Source organism: Pleurodeles waltl, chromosome 3_1, assembly GCF_031143425.1.
Source record: "Pleurodeles waltl isolate 20211129_DDA chromosome 3_1, aPleWal1.hap1.20221129, whole genome shotgun sequence".
Classification (NCBI taxonomy): domain Eukaryota; kingdom Metazoa; phylum Chordata; class Amphibia; order Caudata; family Salamandridae; genus Pleurodeles; species Pleurodeles waltl.
In genome coordinates, this window is record NC_090440.1 from 383,560,006 (window position 1) to 383,583,967 (window position 23,962).

Sequence of the window (23,962 nt, forward strand, 5' to 3'; positions counted from 1 at the left end):
ATGGGAGTTTTAGTGATTCAGTACAGTTGTCAAAATAGAATTAAAATCCTGTTTATCATGAAAGTCGTCCTCCAAGCATAAATATTCTGCAAAGAAGCTACTACTACCTGTTTTAAGACAAACGCTGGATCCATAATTACCCACCTTATCCTTAAATCACCACCAGTTCTGGATTCTGCTCTGATTCTGACTGAAGCATAACATTTGCTTTATGGGAGCTGAACCTCAAAAGATGAATTATTGGTGACACCGAAAAATATAGGTGCAGCTCTATAATGCTTGATACTTTCCACCTGATCTCCAGAGACAATTACATTATTATCAATAATGATAGAATTATTTCTGGCAGGATAAGTTGGCAGAAGAAGCTCACAAAACAAAAAATATTATTATTATTCATTGTCCTCCATCTTCCCAATAGTTCATATCAAACAATTCCTTCAGTATCAACTGTCTTTCAGGTTCATTAGAGAATACGTTGGGCTCAATAGAAAATGTGTTTGTCATGCAACTCTGAATATCAATTATCCCCTATTTTTGTGTTGAAGTGCTGAGCCAAAGGTTCTGAGAAAGGCAGCCCCTTCTTTTCTCAGACCGCTGCATTCAAAATTGAATAAGTTGGAGAATTGTTACTGCTAGCACCACCAGGGTACCATGAGCAGACTTACATTGTGTCTGCTTCTCAGTCGCACAAGAAAACTGAACGCTGCCTTGACTGAATCAATCAAACCCATTGTTTAAATCAGATTTTTTAATACCCAGGTCCTCATTTATGTGGTCGGTGGTGCAAGTGGGCGCAGAAAGTGCCTTGCTGTGTCGTCCTGCCCCACCAGGAAAGGGCAGAAATGTGGTGTATCTGCAAGATACGGCACATTTCTGTCCTCTCCCCCTGTGCTTGTGCACAATTTGCTACGTAGTGCCAACACAGGCACTCTTGCACCATGGTGCAAGGATGCCTGCGTTGAAGGTATTATTGTGTTTGTGCTGGAAGGGACATCTTCCTGCATAAAAATAATCACAGGAGGTGTGTTCCTATTTCTAAGTTTTTGAATTCTGGCTGAAGCATAACATTTACTTATGGGAGATGAACCTCAAAAGATAAATGATTGGTGACACCGAAAAATATAGGTACAGCTTTATAAGGTTTGATCATTTACACCTGATCTCCTGAGACAATTACATTATCAATAATAGTAGAACTATTTATGGCAGAATAAGTTGGCATAGGAAGCTCACAAAACAAAAAAAATTACTAGCATTCATTAAACTGCAGAATGCAGAACACATATTTCTCCCCACTGCATGACTTTTACGCCACCCCTGAGGTTGTGTAGGAATCAAACGCACTCCCAGACTTGTAAATCTGGGAACGCGTCAGATTCCTTCAATTTCCATGGGTGTTGCGTGAGCCAGTTGCGGCTTATGGCATAAAAAAGGGGCGAGGAAACGCGAGGGTGGGGGTGAGGAATTAAATAAAAAATAAAAAAATACAAATAAAAAACAAAACTACTTATCTCCTCCGGCCCCTCTATCCACTCCTCTGCAGGCACAGGCTCCCAGCCTGCTCTCTGCCAATCCTGATGCTGCTTACGGCAGCATCAGGATTGGCTGGGGACATGCAGTCAGGGCACTCCCAGGTAGACTTGGACCCTAGACAGGCTCTCTCCAGCCTGGCAACTGTGTTGCTGGGCTGGAGAGAGCCCGCTGCACATGTGTGTTTGGCCGGCCCGAGACGGCCGGCCAAACACTCATGCGCTTTGAGGGGGAGTGTAGGGAAATGCCATGGGTGGCATGGTCACCCCCCACTTTCTGCCTAGTGTTGATGCCAGCTTTGATTGGAAGTGTGCTGGGACCCTGCTAACCATGCCCCAGCACCAGTGTTCTTTCCCTAAAACTGAACCTTTGTTTCCACAATTGGCACAGCCCTGGCACACAGTTAAGGCCCTTGTAAAAGGTACACCAGGTACCAAGGGCCCTGTGTCCAGGGAAGGTCCCTAAGGGCTGCAGCATGTATTATAGCACCCTCAGGGACCCTCACTCAGTACATGTACACTGCCTTGCAGCCTGTGTGTGCTAGTGGGGAGAAAAGACAAAGTCGACATGGCACTCCCCTCAGAGTGCCATCCCCACAAACCATTGCCTGTGGCATAGGTAAGTCACCCCTCTAGCAGCCATTACAGCCAAAGGCAGGGTGCACTATACCACAGGTGAGGGCATAGATGCATTAGCACTATGCCCCATACAGTCTCTAAGTCAAATCTTAGTCATTGTAAGTGCAGGGTAGCAATACTGAGTATATGGTCTGGGAGTCTGTCATTATGAACTCTACAGCACCATAATGGCTACACTGAATACTGGGAAGTTTGGTATCAAACTTCTCAGCACAATAAACCCACACTGATGCCAGTGTGGGATTTATTGAAAAATGCACACTGAGGGCATCTTAGAAATGCCCCCTGTATGTTAGCCCAACTGCTAGTGCAAGGCTGACTGGACTGTGCCAGCCTGCCACTTCCAGAAGAGTTTCTGACCACATGGTGTGAGTGCCTTTGTGCTCTATGGTCAGAAACAAAGCCTGTCCTGGGTGGAGGTGCTTCACAGCTCCCCCTGCAGGAACTGTAACACCAGACAGTAAGCCTCAATGGCTCAAGCCTGGTGTTACAGTGCCCCAGGGCACTCCAGCTAGTGGAGATGCCCGCCCCCCTGGCTGCAACTCAGGAGGGATAGTGAGAAAAACAAGGAGGAATCATCCCCTCAGCCTGGTTCACCCCTAAGGTGACCAGAGCTGATGTGACACCCTCCTTAGGAAATCCTTCATCTTGCTTTGGAGGATTAGGACCAATAGGGATAGAGATGTGCCCCTTTCCCCAGAGGGAGTGGGCAGAAGGAGGGTGTAACCACCCTGATGGACAGTAGCCATTGGCTACTGCCCTCTGATCCTAACACACCACTAAATTTAGTATTTAGGGGCAACCCTGAACCCAGCTCTTTAGATTTCTGATGACCTCAAGAAAGAAGAAGGACTGCTGAGCTGATAACCCCACAGAGAAGAGAAGGAGACACCAACTTACTCGGCCCCAGCCCTACCGGCCCGTCTCCTACTTCGAAAAGCTGCAAGAAAAGAAGCAACGCGTTCTGCAGGACCAGCGAACCCTGAAAAGCCTCCAGGGGACTGCCTGCATGACCAAGGACCAAGAAACTCCCATGGACAGCAGACCTGTCCAAAAAGAAGATCAAGAAACCAACTTTAAAGAGACTCTCACCTCACTCCAGAAGCGTGAGCCCAACTACTCTTCACCCGCTGCCCCCCGGCCCATGTCCAGAGAAACTAGCTATCCAGAGAGGACCCCCAGGTGACTCTGATGACATGTCCACCCTGGGCGGACCTCTCTGCACCAGCACGACAACACCTGCAGAGGGAATCCCGAGGACCCCCCTGACCGCGACTGCCCGGGACGAAGATATCCAACGCCTGGAGAAGCACTGCACCCCCTCAGCCCCCAAGCCCGTGAGAAACCGACCACAGCTGCAGCAACGACCAGCAGATGACTCTCACCCTTGCCCCGCCAGTGGCTTGCTCAAGAGGCCCCCCTGTCCCCTGCCTGCAGCGCCTAAGTGATTCCCGGGTCCCTCCATAGACTTCTATTGAGAACCCGACGCCCTGCTTGCACACTGCACCCGGCCACCCCGTGCCGCTGGGGTTGTAGTTTTTGTGCCTACTTGGGGCCTCTCCAGTACTCCTCCAAACCCCCCTGGTCTGCCCTCTGACGATGCAGGCACTTACCTGCAAGTAGACTGGAACCAGAGTACTCCCTGTCTCCATAGGCACCCATGTTATTTTGGCTCCTGTTTGACCTCTGCACCTGACTGGCTCTGTGTTGCTGGTTCTGGGTGTTTGAGGTTGCCATGAACCCCCAACGGTGGGTTACCTATGCCCCGGAGACTAAACCCATAAGTGTGGTACTTACCTTAGAAACTGTACTTTACTTACCTCTCCGAGGAACTGTTGAAAATTGCAGTGTCCACTTTTAAAATAGCTTTTTGCTATTTTAGAGAAAACTGTGTACAATATTGAATCTATTCAAAGTCCTAAGTATTACTATGCAAAGAACCTTTCATTTAATGTACTTACCTTCTAAATTAATCTTGTGGTTCTAAAAACCTATTGCCCTGGAGTTGTCATTGAGTGTGGGTTTTCACTTATTGCTTGTTTGTGTACAACAAATATTTAACACTACCCTCTGATAAGCATAACTGCTCAACCACACTACAACAAATAGAGCATTAGTATTATCTAGTATTGCCTCTGTCAAGCCTCCTAGGGAACTTCTGGACACTGTGCACACTATATCTCATTTTGATATAGTATATACAGAGCCAGCTTCCTACAGGGAGTGCTGTGCACTCCCCCCTCACTGCTTGTCACCCCAGAGGGCCCGCCCCTTTTCCCAAAAAATGATAATAAACACAGTTTATTATCATTTTTTGGGAAAAGGTTTGCAGTTGCTACTGCTGGTGGGCGGTGAAACTCCTCCGCCCTAATGAAAGAGCCACCCCTAGAGGGAACAACTGAAGCAATACCCTTGGAACTTCCCTTTCACACAGTGTTATTCTTGAAAGGGGTCCAAATTTACAAGACTATGAAAAGCTATGCAAGGTGGCTTTGCATGGCCTTGTGAATATGGGCTGTCACACTGCGTCACCGGAGCATAAAAAAAAATGACGCTCCATTAGAGCAGTGTGCCATTAGGGCCTTGTAAAGGAGGCCCTCAATTTTTAAACACAAGGCACAGTTGATCCAACAAGCAAGTTAGCAAATGAAGTTCCTTGTCCCCTGGAATGAATACCAGTTACCGGCTCTGCCTAAAGCACTGTACCTAACTAAAGTGACGAAGCCTGTCTGATTATAGGGGATGGGAAGGAGGAATGTGGTAGGAGAAAACTGAAATGTAGAAAGCATGACAGCTCCAAGGACAGGCATTATAACAAGCGTAATCAAAGGTTCTAAAACACATGTCTCTGAGCCGTTGGAATTTCTATCGCAATCGGAGGTAATCGAACACCATGGCTCACGTATGCAGATAATGAAATACGCACACACGCATAGAAGCACGCACACACACACACACAAACACGAGAGTTTATCGCATTCCCCGTTAGAGGGGTGGGGCATAGGGCAAAGCAGAGTACATTGATAAGATGCTCTCCACTCCATTATTCATTTTTTCATTTTCTATTTTATTTCAGAGGAACCTGCCATTCTGTCTCGTAGTCATACTATCACATTTATGGAGTCATCAAGCGAGTCAGCTGTCGCAGGTGACTATGTATTGGCTAGAAAGGGATCTACTGTGAGAATTGCTTGTCCTGTGAAAGGTAAGTTTGCTCTCTCATCTTTTCAGTAGAACCTCTAGTTTCCATTTTCAGCTTAACACATACAGCTTCACAGCAAGTAAACCTAATACTGTACAAATGCTGTAGAATTATGTGCTAACACGAAATGTCAGCATTTATTTAGTTCACGCTCAAAAATATACGCGATTTCATAATCATTAACTGAATAGTCAACCTAGTATGCCTGTCGTGAATTATAAGAAAATCGATTGTTTACTGACAGCTCAATCGCTTATGGAAATTAAGTAAACGATTTGTGACCAAACTCATAAAAAATGTGTGAAACGTGTGAAAAGATACACGCGGGCCGAATTCACAAAACTATTCGAAGGTTACACACAACTTGACCTTGCTAAAACCTTTTCATTAATGTAAAACTATTTTTAACATTCACAAATGGCTTCAGACACATAGAAAAAGTACTAATTTGAAGATTTTTACGTGAGTACCTTTAGTGAGTGTTACAGGGCTGGAATTCCATGAAATTGTGTGCAAACCCACAAATATATGCGAGTGTTCACAAACTTTTTATGGATCCATGGCTACTCGGCTAATGGTCAAAGATTTACTGCTATAAAGCGAAGGAATTAATCTCTTTCCTGGACTGGAGTGGGTAAGGAACACTTGTCTAAATTAGTGGTTTTACACGAGGTTTCTGCATAGGGATTTTTTCCCCCCTTAGATCCAGAAAATATTTATTATGCCTGGGCGGAATTCCGATCACACCAGATTAATTGAAGTAATTTGAGTAATTCTGCATCACTCTTTGACCGCCGAATTACCAGTGATAATGTGGATACTCCTACTTGTTGAATTAGGAGTGAATTTAGGGAAAAATCCTACAGATAGAGAACATTTATAATCTAGCACATCTAACTTGCATTTGCATTCTGCTGCATTTAGCTATATTTCTTAGCTCAAAATGCATTCTAGTGTCCATTTTGGATGAGAGGGTACATTTTGCACTAAGAAAATAGTGCTAAATGTGGAAAGTATGGCAAGAAAAATCCTACCCCAATAACACATTTAGCGAGAGCTAGCGGCTGCTCATGCTCACTTTTCATGTGCATTTGCATTTAGTGATTGTTCTTAGCTATCTTGCGCCCATTATGGATGCACTAAGTAGAAGTGCTAAATGCAGAATTGCTCTTCTTGTGTCCCTAGGTAATTCTGCGTGATTACGCTACACTGAATTACCCGAGTTACGCCCACCCCTAATTATTATGTGCTCATGTGAAAATGGGATCCCTAATAGCATTTCAGGAGTACTGCTGGGGAAACTGTGATAGTTGCAGTATCCCAGGACTACTAATTGAATTTCTCAAAAAATGTAAATCGACTCCAAATGTATGAGTACATTTACAATGCATTCTGTGATGTGGCATGACATCCTTCAGAGAAGGTGTATGAAAATATATATCTGTAAACTAAAGTATAATGTTTTTACGTAATGCTTAATACAGGACTTTTGCTGTTGCTTAGCTTTGTAAATAAAAGGTGTTACTATTAGGCAATTTATATTATTCAATATACCCTCCTCAGAGGGATGGAAGGGTACTATCGCCCTGATGGGGTTCAAACTCATGACTCTCGGAGCACCATACCAGTTAGAAGTGAACATTCAGCACACTAAGGTATCCTTCAATGCTAAAAAAGTGAAACAGTATTGACTTTCAGATCTCAATATCCCTAGGGTAATTTTAATCTTGTCAGATAACAGTAAATATAAAATCAAACTATAGCATACTGTATTGTGAGAAACCAAAAAGCGGTAAAAAGTATCATATCACAATATTGCTACTTGTGCCAGGATTAGTGTTGGTAGCACTGGATTTACTACTAATTATACTACTGTTTCAGCAGTATTTCCAACACATAAAAGGAAAAGCAAGTACTACTACCATTGGTAGAAGTCTTACTACTGCCACTAGTACCTTTACTAGTACTACCATTGATAGTAATATTGCTATGGTTTATTGATAACATTTATATAGCACTCCTTCACTGAGGATTTCATGATGGTAGGATGAAGCTCAAGAAGAAAAAGGCATTTTTTTAAATGAAGTGTGAGTTTTTTTTAAAGGAAACAATGGCTTTCGATTATCTGGAAGAACATTCTAGTTTCCTTTTGTTAAGCCACGTAATTTTTACCATAGGTTTACTATTAGAAGTAGGAGTTTTACTACCACAAGTCTTGAACTTATACTACTACTGGTAGACTTAATGGTAGTAGTAGTATTATTTTTAACATGAAAACTAGTACCACTAAATAGAATTCTAATATTAAACTGAGTCTGCTAGTGCTAATGGTTCAATGCTTAAAAGTCTCTCTGGATGTACTGAATGCACTTCTTGGCCTGACAGGCGATATCTTCACAGACTTTGTCTGCTGGAGGTAATGATGACCCCATTCAGTAGCCACGATGCCACCGACACAGACTAGTGCCTAGCAGTTAGTGCCATCTCGAAGTATCCCCAAGAAGGAAAAGGCCAACGGGCAAAAACCTCTTTATAAATGTAAATGACAGCTCCATTGTAGTCAGAGGAACAAAAGGGCAAAGTCTGACAGCAAAGCTCTATAGAAGGAGATGGCTGAAGGAAGAATCCAGAAAAGAAATGTGAAGGAAGAGCAGAGGAGGAGTAAAGGATTCCAGAGACAAGGCAAGGAACAAGGAAAAGGAGGAGGAAACTAGTGCAGAAGCATGAGAAAACGCCAGGACTGGCCAAGAGCGAGGAACAAAAAAGCACACTACATGAAGCAAGGGTAGGAGGAATTCTTACCTTTCTATAGGTAGAAAACAGGAAACTATCACAGAGGAACTAGAACCACCATCTTGGATTGGGAAGACCTAATGTTGATTCAGTTATGTAGTGGCTGTCTTGGAGTTGGTATGTTATCTGTCCCAGAAATCCTCAATGGAGAATTCTAGGAAGAAGAATGCACGGGTACTGGAGGCACTAGTGACATCTCCATACAGGAACCCCCGGTGGAGACGGGCGAGGACATGGAAGACCATAACAACAGACCAGCTCGTGCAAGGTAAGTTTATTCGACAGCATAGCAGTCCACTAGTGCTATCATAAATCTCCCCAGACCCGATACGCCAAGCATCCCAGCTGCCTGAGACAGTATGACAGCTAGTGATCTTGAAGAATGCTTTTATTTTCATTCATACAATACATATCCTTCGGTTACTACTGCTATCACTTCTACCTCATATGTTATTTGTAGTTCTACAGTAACTAATGATTACACTGCAAATAAACGTTTTTATTACTACTACTTTTATTGTTAGTATCACTACAACTGCTGTCACTGCTACTATTATTAGTACGTTTACTGTCTAAGGTACTGGCTTTTCAATTGAGAAGCCCATTGAATCCTTTGGAAACAAGGAAATTATTTTGTTGAAGGTGAGTGAGGTTTAAAGCACTAAAGAGAAACTTTTTGCAGGAAATCCTTTTGAGTACTGCCTTAAAACTATTCCAATGACCTAACATTCAAGAGGAAAGGTTTTAACTGTGTTAAATCTTTTATCTGCCTAATATCAGGACTAAAGGGTGGTAAAATTCATCATCACTATATCATACTGCAAGAACAACATGAGGCTAGTCCCAAAGATCATTTAATGCTGTGGATTAAGAGTTAGATAGATTCCCCTATTCAGATTTATATCTTTTAATGGTTATACCGTAAATGTATTGTATAAGAACCCTGAGAGTTATAATTTAAGATTGTGAAAACAGGCGGTTTCATGATCCATCTCTCTAAGAGGTTTGTAGAAATGATTGTTTAATGTATAAAGCTACCTCTGATGTACACTGCCCCGACTTCCTCTTCTTCAGAAATAAAAAACTTTTTTTTAAAAGCTTTCTGAGGCAATGGTTTGAAAACGTGGAACACCCTCCCTCCAAACCTGCATTGCACCTCATCCCTTTCATTATCTGAACAATCTTAATTGTGTATATTTTGTATTGAAATTGCATCTTCTTAGGTAAATAAATGCCTTGGGGCACATTTTTTAATGAGTTTTATAGTCCTTGTGCCGCAAAGAGTGGCACAAGGGCGACACAACTAAGTCAGATTTATCAAGCTATGCAAGGCCAACTTGCGTGGCCCTGAGTGGCTTGATAAATCTAGACTAATGCAATGCATCGCACATCGTTGCATTGTGTTGCTCTGTCCGAAGCAGGCATTCCATGGGTGACGTGGGTGCTCTCATGCATCCACCCATGGATTTTAGTGCATTCCCAGATTTACCATTAGTGGTAGACCTGGAAATGCTTCAAAATTCTACATCTTCCCAGGTGAGGCATAACAAGAAGAAATATCATTATTTTGCATTGTTTTTTGCCCCTTCCTATACAAAAACAATCCTGCCTGCAACTCAGGCACCCTTGCACAACGGTGGAAGGGTTCCTGCATAGGCGCTAGACAGCACATTGTGCGCCAGCGTGAGGAAAGGACAGGAATGCGCTGTGTCATATTAAATATGGCACATTCCTGCACTTTCCCTCTCATGCAGGACAGCAAGGTGATTTGTTATGCTGCGCTGCGTGAAATTTTGATAAATCTGCCCCCAAGTTGCAACAGGTGAAACATTTTACAAGATAACACCAAAAACATATTGCGGTGGAACAGTAGCAAAAGGGAGCTTTGTTAGGTGACTCACTACTCTTCTATACAAGATATTCCAACAACTTCTACAATTAAATATTTTTATACCCACAAAAACTATAAAATGCTGTACTTCAAAATATGAATCTAAATTTATAAAAGGCAGATGAATCACAGCCTATCAAATAATGTCATCGAATCACCTTGTCAAGTAAAAAAAGTCCAGAAACTGCCATTAAGTTTGTGTCATGTTGCCCTATGGCACCATTACTTTTTTAATATTGATTTTCAGTTACCACCAGTTGCGGCTGACACTGAACAGGGGTGGCGGGTATGCATAATATACAGTAAGCAGAATTCCAAAGCTACCCCAGTTATTTTTGTTTTTCAAATTAACAAGTCTGTAGGACTACACCTCGGGCCCTTATTGGATTATTGAGTCAAGGTTTATTGAGTTAATGCACAATGCTAATACAAGAAATTTATGAGAAAGTTGCTTTAAAAACATAATTGAACCTCAGCATGCTCTACAACTTAATTGAACGAGTGTAGTCCAAATGCCCACATTCATTTTTTCCTCATTCTTTAATTGTAATTTAGACTATGTAAATAGGGAATACAGCCTAAGTACATAATGATGGCTTCTGTTCAGACCAAATCAACATGACTATAAAGTCTTTTAACTATGCATCTCCACAGGTGAGCCCCATCTAAAAGCAGTCTAGCATTATTCCTACTAGGGGTGTGAAAGATAAAGCTAGATTGTGTTTTTGCACCACATTTGTCCTGGAGAAATATGTTGCATAAGAGGTGTTAATATGACCACTGCCACCTTCCAGAGTGACAGCTGGTAGTTGTTCCTTTGAGAGAAGGACCCGCTGTGGGTCTCAGAGGCCTGCTCTTCTCTGCCTCCACCATCTCCCAACTCACCGCAAGAAGTCTCCTATTTTATTTTCTAGGTTCTTACACAAGGCATACATCCCCTCACACACTGAGTATTTCATTCTCCCACTTGCTGATCTCCACTACCATCCCTTTGTGGTCTACCCATAATTGTGTATTTCTGCATATATATGTGTGTGTGTGCGAGTGTGTGTAGGTATGTGTGAAAAGCTGCCACTTAATATCACTCGAATGCCTGGAGATTTGTTTATCGTTGTACTTTTGTTAGTAGATTACAGCTCTACCCAGAGTAATAACATGTGGGTGAGATTATTGTCACCCCTTCCTCCCCCACTCTGACGCCTTTAGCTCACCTAGCTCAACAAGTCAATTACCAACTTCAAGTCCAGCACCCTTTGGCCACCTTGACTTGCTGCATTTCTCTCTAGACACACACTTTGCATTCTGCCCCTTGCAGGGCTGTGCCCTCCCCAGGGTCCCACTTCTTTTGAATATCCTTGTGAAGGTGTTTCCTCCTTCCATCTTGTGATGATACCACTAAAAAGAAATGAACTTTCCATCCCATCATGTCGATGACAGGTAATTGTACCAAGTCAAGTAAAATTAATAACATAAGCTCTGGCACACACTAAACCTTTCTCTATCCAGACCTAGAAATGTTACAATATGAACTGTCTTTGCTCCCTGAGCATACGCAAAGTATATTGTATCGGCAGGAAGTTATGTTTTACTCTGGACTTTGAAGTTTATTGTTCTACCAAAGTCCCTATATAGTATGTTACATCGTGTTATACATTTGTACATCTAAACCAAGAACTGCATGATTGTGCTTCTGGCCCACTCTGAACAAGGTACAGCATTTTGATGTCTCCTGGAACCTAGTTGGCTCTTCAGAAAACCAGAAGAAAAGCATTTCTGCTGACGGGGGTGACCCCTGAAACAGCCTAACAACCACTACACCCACGGGGAGCTAAAACCCTGATCTCACAGAGACCTCTTGAAAGCAACAACAGCAGAGCTTGAGAACAGAGGACTGGAAAGGAGCTCACCATGGAATGTAAAGGAATGGAAGACTTTGGTCGCTGACATGACCAGAGATCAATGGCTAGAATTTGCAAAAATGGACAGAAAAAGAAAACATGTCTCAATTGTGGGAAGAATGCCAGATCTTTTTGACAAAAGCGAAATGACAATATTGAAAGTGTCCTTGTACATTATTTTTTATGTTTAAAGAAAGGCAGTTTGAAGGCTGGGTGACATCCCAGTTGTTTCTGAGCAGAGGCTTGAAATAAAGTGTAACTGTGAGGGTATCCAGGAGCTTCGCTGGTGGGTAGGCAACAGTCTCCCAAGGAGAATTTATTAAAAAGCCCCAGTCTTCAGCTTCTTCTGGAACTAAAAAAACAATGAGGGGGCTCTGATGTGCTGTGGGAGGTCGTTCCATGCTTTGGGGCTAAGCAGAGAAGGTTGATGGAACTGTAAACAGCAGTTGAGGTAAGCAGGGCCTATGTTGTGTAGAACATTGTATGTGCGTGAAAGGAGTTTGAACTGAGTGCATTTGTGTAAGGGGAGCCAGTGAAGTTCCTTGAGGTGTGAAGTGATGTGGGTGCAGCGTGGTAGGTTGAGAACGAGTCTTGCCACAGCATTTTGGATGGTTTGGTGCCTGTTCAGGAGCTGTTTAGTAATTCCCCCATAGAGTGTGTTGCCATAGTCAAATCTGTTGGTTATCAGTGTCCTTGTGTCTGTTTGCCTGGTGTTCTCTGGTAGCCACTTCATTTAAACATCCTCAGGACGTGGAAACAGGTGGAAGTCACTGTGCTTATTTGGGTTGCCATGCCAAGCTAGTCATCTAGGATCCCTAAGTTTCTGGCGTGGGCAGTGGGTGTTGGTGTGCAACTGAGGTCTGTGGGCCACCAGGTCAAATCCAAAATAAAGACCTTCATTCTGAAAATCACAACTTGGGTCTTTTCTGATTTGAGCTTCAGGCAGATCTCATGCAGGTGGCTACCGTGGTCATGCAGGCTGCAAAGTTGGTTTTGGTTATGGGATTCTTGTCTGTCGCGGAGAGTATCAGTTGGGTGTCATCTGCGTAGGAAACAATTTTGATACTGAACCATCTGATGATGTCAGCCAATAGGCGCATGTAGGTATTACAAACGTCAGGCTGAGAGCTGATCCTTGAGGGACTCCACAGATGATGTTCCTGACTTTCAACATAGAGGATTGCATGATGATTTACTTGTGTTCTTCCCAGAGGAAGAAGCAGATTCAGCTGAGAGCAAGTCCTTTAGTACCTGTTTTGTGTAGTCTTCTGATCAGGGTGGGGTGGGAGACCACGTTGAACGCTGTTAAAATGTTGAGCAGGATAACGGCTGCTGTTTCTCCTCGTTCAAGCATAATCCTGATATCAGTTGCTGCAATGAGCATAGTCTTTGTGCTGACATTAGAGTTGAAGCCTGATTGAGTGGTGTCCAGGATTTGGGTCACATCGAGGTTGCTTGTTGATGACTGTCTTCATGACCTTGGCTGGGTAAAGTAATAGGGAGATCAGGCAGTAATTTGCTATCTGGGTGGAATCTGCCAATGGTTCCTTTAGGAGTAGTAGCCAGAGGGGCACATTTCCCTTGCTTGTATGTGGTTCATGGCAAACGTACTACTCCACTGCACTGATTATGTCCATAATTCTTAGAACAGACAAGATTGCCCTGGTTCTATGATTTGTTTTTATTAAAAATGGTCACTTTAGATTTATTCAGCAGTTGCCTCACCCATGGTCACTACTGCACTGTTTAAACCTTTTATTGTTGCTTCCAAACCCTGCTCCTCTTATAGATAATGTCTCTCAAGTCGATACATCATCCTGTAGAAGAATACGAGGATAGTCCCACCTGTGCATTTTCCCCCTGCTCTTAATGCCCATATCCTGCATGGTCACTCACATTAACCTGACATTTTCAGTGCTATTCCACTCATTGTTCGTTATTGCTCCTTTAAACCTTTTAATTGATGTTTAGTCTGTATATTTTGTATTCACCAGTCTTTTTGCAATAATTAGCTTTAGTTGTACACCATCATGGAACAAATAACATGTTCTGGGGTATAAGTTGTGTAATGTTCTCTTTGGTACGGACACCAGAGGCCAAATTCACATGCTATTTTGAATCGGGCTTAGATATTTAAGACATATTTATTCATGGAACTTTGAATACGGTCAGCTCTGAAATAACATATCCTCTCATTTGACATTGCCATCCAGACAGCACCAAAAAGATTCAATGCGTAGATGTGTGCTAGAGATATAAATATAATACCGTGTAAAAACAAAGCTGGTTGGCTGAAAAAGTCTACATATCAAAAATGCGAGTTACAGGTTTTTTAATACTCATTCTATTAAATGTATTTATAAATTTCACAACGCCTGTCCGCAGCTTTAAATTCAAGTTCCATTGTAACAGACTCTCACAAATGGTTTTCTGTTTCTTTGCCTTTGCTTTAAAAAGGACAGCTCCGTGGGGCAGTTTCGTTAACTAGTGCTGACTTTCAGTTTTTCCCTATTTTATACTTAAGCGCTACACTCAGACATTGTTTTTAATTACATTTGATACATTTACATCTCCATCGATCAACTCCTATGCCTCTCGAAGATCTGCTCCTCTTCACTGAACAAACTTGTTCATTCGGTTTCTTGCCCCACAAAATAAGATGTATTTCAAATTTAAGTTGCCCAAGTCTATATGTTAATTTAAACTTGCTTTAGCTACATCCAAATGTAAATTCAATACCCTAGGTGTGAAATTTCCCTTAAAACATGCCCTAGCCTTCTGGTTGGTTGTCATTTGGGTTAACAGCAGAAAGTCTGGATTCTTTACCTACAGAATAGGGCTTTGTCAGTGGGACGCACACGACATGCATCAGCTTCCTAAGTGAGTTTGATCACAGATGATGGTCACAAGAAAAATCTCATGCATGTGACGTATTGGAATTATTACAGTAAATATTACTGCCAGAGACACAAAGACACAAGTGTTGTGAAGCCATTTGTATAGTTTTTTGGTATGATTAGCAGTTTGCATACTTATTATACTTCCTCAAACCTCTGTGAGGATTCTGATTGCAAGGCACTTGCTCTTGTTTTGAATGTCACTGAGCCACACAGCACTATTTGCGATATGTAGACAGCCGTATCTGGGTGACTAGTTGAAATCCAGCTTTGTCTGCAGGTCAAAGAGGTGAGATCCGATTTGCAAAATGTTTATGTCTTAAATGAATAGGGTGATATTGGTGTTGAATGAGTATTATATTTTTAATACAGGGCAGAGCTTTGCACATCAGGCCCAAATGGTCTTAAAATAGCTGTACACCCGATAATATAACCTTAAGGTTTTCTTAAGCCAGGAAAGGCAAAGTTAAAGGTGTCCTAAACCAGGACAAATCTCACATAATTCAAAGCCGTTTTCCTGCCTTGAGGGTTTTACACTTGGCTCAGGTCTGAAAATCTTTGTATACATCACATTCTGAGATTGTGATTTTTTTTATTTTTATGTGTCAGAGACAATAATACTTGCTTTGTCAGGTCAGAATGAGTCTGTTAGAACAATTGTTTACATTCTGCAGGATCAAGAGGAGTTCTCCATTACATGCAACCTTCATTCGTCTGGGAAGGGTTTTCATGCATCACTTTCTTCACATTTGAACACAAATCTTTTTCAAGCTCCTGAAGGAATCAGCGATACCAGGTCCCCATAAATATTGCATGCTGTGTGCAAGTCTGACTCAGAACTGGCTACTGTAGAAGAGAATTCCTGGACAAATCCGCATTCTCTTTTTTAATTGTCCTATTGAAGTCTTCAGAAACATTTTCTTCAGGATTGGATCGGGAGCATTAATAGAATGAGTTCAAGACCAAATGTGAAGTTCTACTTTAGATACTGGTGCTGTACCTTAATTGGCCGAGCGACCTGAAGTCGGTTTCACTAATTTACCAACTGTATAATTTGTCTCGTAATTACCTTAATAAGATTGCCAGATCATTGAGCCCCAGGAGGCTGTACAATAATACCCAGGGAAAGATTTTTGATATTGTCCAAATAATAATGTGTCGTATTATTTAGAAATTGCACTGTTTTTTGAGGCAGAAATTTACCAGGCTGTCCTCTCTTGATGCACTGTGAACACAAAACGGCCACAAATTCCTCTGGGCATTGTGAGTCTTGATTCTGCCACACCAAGGGCAAAATCTGAATAAGGCTACTTTTGTAGCTCAAAATCCTTGGTGCAGCAGCATTGAAAGCTGAATCCAGTGAGGATCCTTTGAAATCCAATGCACTGTTGTTGCCTTCTTTCTGACACCACTGGTTTTGGCACCAGAATCTCCAAGTGGGACAGGGCTAGGTTCCGTAACTGCTAGGTAACTTTGTTGTTGGCATCGATTTGCCATTTTATCCCTGACCAAGGGTTTGCCTTCACACTTAGGGCCAGTTGTAGGTAGCCGTTTGCATGGTGCAAACTGTGAAAATCGCAGTTTCCGCCATGCAAAAGGCCTAACGCGATGCACATTCACAAATTGCGAGTCGGTACCGACTCGCAATTTGTGAATGCGACTCGCAAATAGGAAGGGATGTTCCCTTCCTATTTGCGACTCGCATCGCAATTCAGAATTGCTTTGTGACCGCGAATGCGGTCGCAAAGCAACTCGCAGTTACCACCAGTTTCACACTGGTGGTAACTCATTCGCAAAAGGGAAGGGGTCCCCATGGGACCCCTTCCCCTTTGTGAAAGTCGACAAAAATATTTTTTCAGAGCAGGCAGTGGTCCTGTGGACCACTGCCTACTCTGAAAAAACGAAACCAAATGGCTTCGGTATTTTTTTCATTTTGCAACTCGTTTTCCTTTAAGGAAAACGGGCTGCAAAATGAAAAAAAAAAACTGCTTTATTTAAAAAGCAGTCACAGACATGGAGGTCTGCTGACTTCAGCAGGCCACCATCCCTGTGAGTGCAGGGACTCGCTATGGGGTCGCAAAATGCGACCCACCTCATTAATATTGATGAGGTGGGTCTTTGCGACCCCATAGCGAGTCGCACACGGTGTCTGAGACACCGTTCTGCGTCCGAGATTGCGACTCGTAAATTGCGAGTCGGACAGACTCGCAATTTCCGAGTCGCAATCTCGGAGTTTGCTACATGTGGCCCTTAGTCACATTCTTCGCTGTCAAAATCCAGCAGAGGGATATGGCTGGAAGCTATAGGTAGTGTGAGCTTCGCAAGACTGTATATATTTGCTGGGAGGTCAAACAGAACTACTTTTCAGCATGGCAAAAAGCTCAGAGCAGGACAAATACACCGACCAAATAGCCTTCTTTGCCAATTTGCTGGATAAAGCCTGGGAAAAAGGTAGCAGATCCAGTCTTCCTTCTCAGAGAGCAAGGTAGTACTCACGCGAGAGGGCAGCCCTCTGAGGGGATCAATGCAGTACTCAAGCAGCAGGGCAGTCCTCTGGTAGCAGCAGGGCTGTCCTTTCAGGAGCAAGGCAGACCTCAACCTGCAGGGCAGTTCTTTGGGGAGCAAACAGTCTTTCTTCTGTAACATCCACATGGCCAAGATTGTACTGAAGAATGGCTCTGGAAGTTCAATATTTATATCTAGTGCTACCCTTTGAAGTGGAGAGAATCCTTATAGTACCCTCACATCTGGTTCTGGAAAGTTCTCCCTTTCTCCTTTCAAGGCCCAAAGAAGTATGGGGTGAAAAAAGATTATGGTCAGGTCCATTTTTATGGGATGGAGGCAAGCCCTTTGAAGTATAAGTGGGGCCAGACACAGTTCCATCCCTAACCATCGTAGCAGGATAGCCTTACTGCCCTCATCTAGTCCCCTTTTGTGTCACTGTCTGGGATGAATACATAAACCCCAACAACAGAGCCTTTTACGGTCTTGTGATCCTAGACAGTGGCAGAAGGTGCAAAGACTTAGGCCAAGCAAACACCAGCTTCCTAAAAGAGCCATTTGCAGAATTGTGACTTAAATTCTGACTTTACCATTAAATAGTAATATAAATTACAATTCATTTGAGTGTAAACACAATGTAATAAGGTAACCCAGTGATTGTCAATGGGAGCAACGGGCCTTTAAAAACTGAAACATTTCTTTATCAGTTCTCAAAGAGAGGAAATGTAAAACTTAAACCCAAATGTCCAGCTTTTTATATACTATGCACCCTGCTTTATGGGCTTTTAGGCCCTACCTTAGGGGGTGACTTATAAGTATTAAAAAGGAAGCTTAGGCCTGGCAAAATATTCATTTTGCCAGGTTGAAATGGCAGTTTTAAACTGCACTACAGGCTATATTGGCAGGCCTGAGCCATGTTTAAAAGGCTACTTCAGTGGGTGGCACAATAAGTGCTGCAGGCTCACTAGTAGCATTTAATTTATAGGCCCTGGGTACATGTAGTACCATTTGCTAGGGTCTTAGAAGTAAATCAAACCTGCCAATTAGGTGTATGCCAATGTTACCATGCTTTGGGGAGAGAGCGCAATCGCTTTGGCAATGGTTAGCAGGGAAAAGTGCACAGATTCCTAATGGCAACAAAATGGGTTCAGCAACAAAAGTCAAACTTCAGGGGACGACTGGCAAAAAAGGGCAGGTCCAACGCCCCTCTTTGTGGCCTTACAAGGCAAGCTTGATGAGTGATTAGCTGATACATAATATAGGTTTTTTTTATATGACACAGGTGCTTTTCAATTAAGTGAGGTACTGCAGTGCTTTTAAACTTCAGCTTCTCCACAGCAGTGCTCCCTGAACCAATATATTTATGTCATCTATGTGGATGTTGTAAACACACACTGCAGCCCACATATGATATTTAACCTCTGCCACTGGTGTAATTTCTATTCCAACTTATCATGGCCTTACTAGAAAGTTAAAAACACCAATAAGGATGAACCCTGACCTCATGGCCCACTGCTGCCACTGTCAAAATAGCTGCTACCATAAAAACCATCCACTTGGGTGCATCATCTGACGTTTGCCCCCACCATGCCTTCCATAAAGGACTCCTGCCGATCATGAAAGCACTAACACCCATCCTCAATGACTCCATTGACTCAGCCATATTCCCAGACACTTGAAACATGCCACCATCATGCCCCTGCTCAAGAAACCATCTGATGACCCAGTCTGGCTTTCTAACTACAGATTCATCTCCCTCTTATCATACCAAGGCCAGGGAAATGTCTTATAGAAACTAAGCATCCGATGCCTCACTGCCCTCCTCAGCAACCTCTAACTTCTCGACACCACAGAGTCTGGAAACAGGCCCAACCTATGTACAGAAACAGCACGCATAGCTGCCACAAGGTGACATCCGTATGATTCTTGACAAAGGAGACATGACAGCCCTTATTCTCCTGGACCTTTCCGCAGAATTTGACACTGTCTCACACCCCATCCTCATGAGGTGCCTGCATGAGATTGGCATCCAAGGACCCATACTCTGATGGATCTGCTCCTTCTCAACTGATAGACCACAAGCTTTCAGTCTGGCACTGTACTCCTTGAAAGCCCACAAACTCTTTTACAGAATGCCTCTAGGTTCTTCACTCTTTCCCATCCTCATCAACACAAGCATTATACCTCTGGCCAACGTCATCTGGGTACATGACACCAAAATTCTCTCTTATGCCAACGACACACAACTCATACTCTTCCTCTCAGGTAAGACCCCCAGTTGATGAGACAAGCTCTTTGCCTGCATGACAGAAGTTGCTATTTGGATGAAAGCTAACTGTCTCTAGCTCAGCACCAACCAGACAAAAGTAGTGATCTTCCGCAAGAACACCTCACCATGAGACTTCACTGGTGCCCATGTGAACTCAGACCCACACTCACACCCAGCGCCAATGCCATGAACCTTGGAATAATCATCAACAGCAAACTTGACATAGGACGGAGCCAAGATGGCCAGAATGGACAAGGAGTAAGTGAGCTCCATACCTTCACCTTGCCTGACAGCATCCTGACAGCTCCCCACCACCAAATTCAGCATCCAGGGCCATGTACAATATCCAGAGCCCAATTTGCCTCCCTATGGGGGTCTGGCAGCCTCCTGTGGGACGTGCCCAGGTAAGAGACGGCACAGGCTGTGCCGTGCTGATTTCTGCGGCCTTCGACTGGGTAGTCGGTGCTGCAGGATCCTGATGAAATACCAGTGATGCACCGGGAGCACATGATGCTCCTATTCGTCTTCTGAGTCAGAGAGCAGGGGAGAGACCAGTGCTAAGGCAGAGCCCTAGCTGGACAACCATTCAGGCTTCTGCTAGGGAGGCAGGAAGGAAGTACATGGCCTACATTCCTTCAGGGCTGTGTGTGCCTACATTGCCCAAACCAGTCACTAGGGCCCCTGGCTGCCTTATCAACCGGGGGAGAAATACACCACTGGAGACATGAGTGACCTTGGGGGGACTGAGCTTCCCCATATGCCCTGCCCTCCAACTGTATGTGGCCTCCCCTCTCACTGTGCAGACACTGATGGGGAAGCCACGCCCATCTATTGCAGTGAAGGCCAGTAAGCTTGGATCCCATGGGTCTTACCTGCATCGATCTTCTAGACTGCCCAAAGGAGGAGGATAAACCTGGTAAGGAATACCACCTTGGGGAACTGAGCTGACGCCCCCCCACATTACTCTGTGCCTGCATCGTATGCCACCTCAAAACCTCAACTGCAGAGGCCTTCAGCACTGCTGTTTGTTCCTAAAGTTTAGGGCCCCTCTCCCACATTGGGATCAGGGGGCCCGAGAGTGTAAGTGAGATGACCCTTTCCGCCTACTAGCTGGTGCCACTGGTCACAGCAGCCCACTGCTGGAGTACTGCCTGTCATCTCCTCAACCCCCATGGAACTGTTACCATGGGAGCTATGGCCACATATATGTACTGCTGGGAGAGTGCCCCAGCTGCTGCAAAGGAGCAGAACTGATTAGCAGGGACCATCACGGCTGCCCTCCGGGGGGCACCTGTCATCAAGTTGGACTAGACCCTAAATCTGCCAGGCGCACATATCACCTTACTTACCCACCCCTAATTTTTTGGGTGCACTCTTCCTGGGATCATGGTGAATCAGTGCCATACAAAGGCCAAACCGGACAGGGAGCCCAGATCCTGCCCTCCATCTGACTCGCCCCTGTCAGGGGATGAACATGGTGCTTCAACAGACCAAACAAGATTCGATGAACTGCTGCAAGCCATCAGGGATGTGAAAACTACCCAAGACTCCACATTGGACTCCTTGGTGATTGACATAGCGCTCTTGAGGGCAGCTCAGGCCAACCTCAGGGACAGGGCGGAGGCAAACGAATCAGCACTGGCAGGAATGTACCTCTCAGTGGCCAAGTTGCAGTCCCACACTAGAAGCCTGCAAGCGCAGGCATCCCAACTACATGCAAGGGTGGAGGATGGAGGGGGAAGATCTTGCCAGAACAAACTCAACTGGAGGGCAGAGAAGTCCACAATATGGTACTTTTTCCTGATGATTGGCTGCTTCTTCCCATCCTGGGTGGTAAATGTACTATGTTCTTCTTATTTGAGAAGTCCCATAGAGTGCTTGGTGGGTCCCTTCCCCCAGGTGATTCCCTCAACCAGTAATGGCATGTCATTTCAACTATTGGGCCCACATACTCCAAGTCACCAGGTCCAGGGGGAACTGGCATACTGCAAATGCCTCAATGAAAATTTATCCGCATTATAAAATAGAAGTGCATACACTCAGAGGTTAATTCCTGCTAGTCATACAGAAGCGCCACCACCTAGGCTTGAAATATTCTCTTATTTATCCAGCTAACCTGCAATTGGTGGACTCTGATACCATGCTCTCCTTTGCAACACTGGCAGATGCATGGGGCTAGCTAGAGACAAAAGAAGCTTAAGCAGAACTTAAACCATGAATTTTTCAGATCACTTTGGTGATAGCGCAGGACTCCCAAAGGTAGGCCATACAGTAAGCAGGAGGCACGTGAATCAGGGGGCCCGAGAGTGTAAGTGAGATGACTTTTAAGTTTAACATGTCCACATAGTCAAAAACTCTTCAAGTCATTTTTAACTATTGCAAGGACTGTCTCTCCCATAAGCTAGCATTGATTTTAAGAGTAATTTCCAATCGGGAAAAGATAGGAAATAGAGTTTGATGTCTTTGGACTCACAAGGTAAAAACACATCTTTTGGTAAAGTTGCTTTTTAAATTGCATTTCTGAAAATGCAACTTTTAGAAAGTTACACAAAAGGATGTTGGACGGAGTGATGAAACTTTTCAAACACTCACCCCCAGTTACAGATCTGGGTTTAATCCTTCATTCCTTTGCTCACCATGCCAACCCAGTTTGTACCCAGCCATAGGCAAATCAGTTTAGATCCTGTTTCCCATGGGAACAGTCCAGCCGGAACTGCCAAGCTAGGTCCTCCCTGGACCAAAAACAAGCATCCTGGGACCAATTTCATGGAGTACTTTTGTGGTGTTTTCACTGTGTTACTATGTGTGTGCACAAATACACATTGCCTCTTTAGTTTACCCTGACTGCTCTGCGGCAAGCTACCAGTGGTGAGTACAGGTAAACTTTTAGTGTGTATCTAACCTACCCTGACCAGAATTGTTGTCCCTGTTTGCAAAGGGTGCAAACCTCTGCCAACTAGAGACCCAATTTCCAACATTGAACCACAATATTTCTGATAAAGAATGGTCCACTGCACTGAGCTATGTTCATGGGGTTTTCAGGAACCCCACCTCAAATATTTTTTGTTTAACTATCTCCACCAGACGTATATTACATACGTGCATTTACACCGCATGTTCCAGAGACTGTTCCCAAATGTCCACGCTGCCAGTGCTCCACTGCAGACTTTAACCAAATGACATGGACTGCCTCCATTATAATGCAGTTTTAGAAAACAGTGCTCTCGCTGCTTTCAGACATTGGAAGGAGGACATTACCACCTCTTGTATGCACATGCAAAAACAAATATACAATTACATTTTACAAATTAGCCTTTTTGCTCATCAACAGGTGCATTGCGATGGCCTGGAAGTCACCCATTGACCCCAACATAGTGGTGTGGGTGAGGGAGTTAATCAAATGGGCCACTGCTCAACCCAACACAGCAGCACAGTGCAACGGACCTACCGCTTGTACCCGCATTACTCTCCTCTCCCGCCTCCTCACCCATATTCACATGATTAATCTTAACAACACCATCCCATTATAGGCACAGCTGGCAAGCAACTCACTATGATACAACTTGCGTGCAGTGACAAACGGCGGGACCCCCCCACCTAATGGGAGACTAGAGCAATTCCACGTACACTGTCCAGGGCGTGAGAGCTTGTAGATCACCACACAATATATCACACCTTTATTGTTAAAATGTGCTTTTTTTTATCAGTGTACTGTAATTATGATTTCGCATATTGAGAACTTTTGTACCATGAGTGCTCTATATTGTAATAAAAAAATGCTTGTAAAAAAAACCAGCAAACTGGATGTGACTGTTCAAGATTCTGAGGAAGATCTTCAAATGGCTCCCAAGCAACACTAGTGAAACTGTCAGTCACACCCTAGTCACCAGCAAAGTGGGCTACGGGGACACTCTATGCCGGAGTTGCCAAGCAACTCACTAGAAGACTAAAAACTATCCAGAACTGACATCACAACAGACCTAAGAGAGCTCCCATGGCTCCTCATACATGTGCACATTCATTTCAAACTCCTCACACACATATTCAAAGCAATACAAAACTTAGACCTCTCTGATCATTCACATCTACATCCTTTGTAATTAAGACTACAAGCCCTTAATGCTGTAACACTCTTTGGGAAGTAAACCTGTACCAGGTTTATGAAGATGTGATGCAGCACAATGAGTCACATGGAGAGGGTAAGAAAATGCCATGTATATATAAAGAAATGGCACATTTGTGCTCTCTCCCTATGCTGATGCACACAGTGCAGCCTAGCACCAATGCAAACACTCTTGCACCATGGTGCGAGGGTGCCTGCATTGCAGGCAGGATTGTT

The 23,962-nt window shown here is 43.8% G+C and overlaps 1 protein-coding gene across 2 annotated transcripts in view; it reads left to right on the forward strand.

Annotated features, from left to right (window-relative positions):
- ADAMTSL3 (ADAMTS like 3) overlaps positions 1–23,962 on the forward strand; it is a 2,197,206-nt gene that overhangs the window by 1,855,831 nt on the left and 317,413 nt on the right. For both annotated transcript variants that reach the window (XM_069222572.1, XM_069222573.1), the window contains exon 23: positions 5,248–5,376. In XM_069222572.1, coding sequence (XP_069078673.1) covers positions 5,248–5,376 — 129 coding nt within the window. The remainder of the gene's footprint in view (positions 1–5,247; positions 5,377–23,962) is intronic.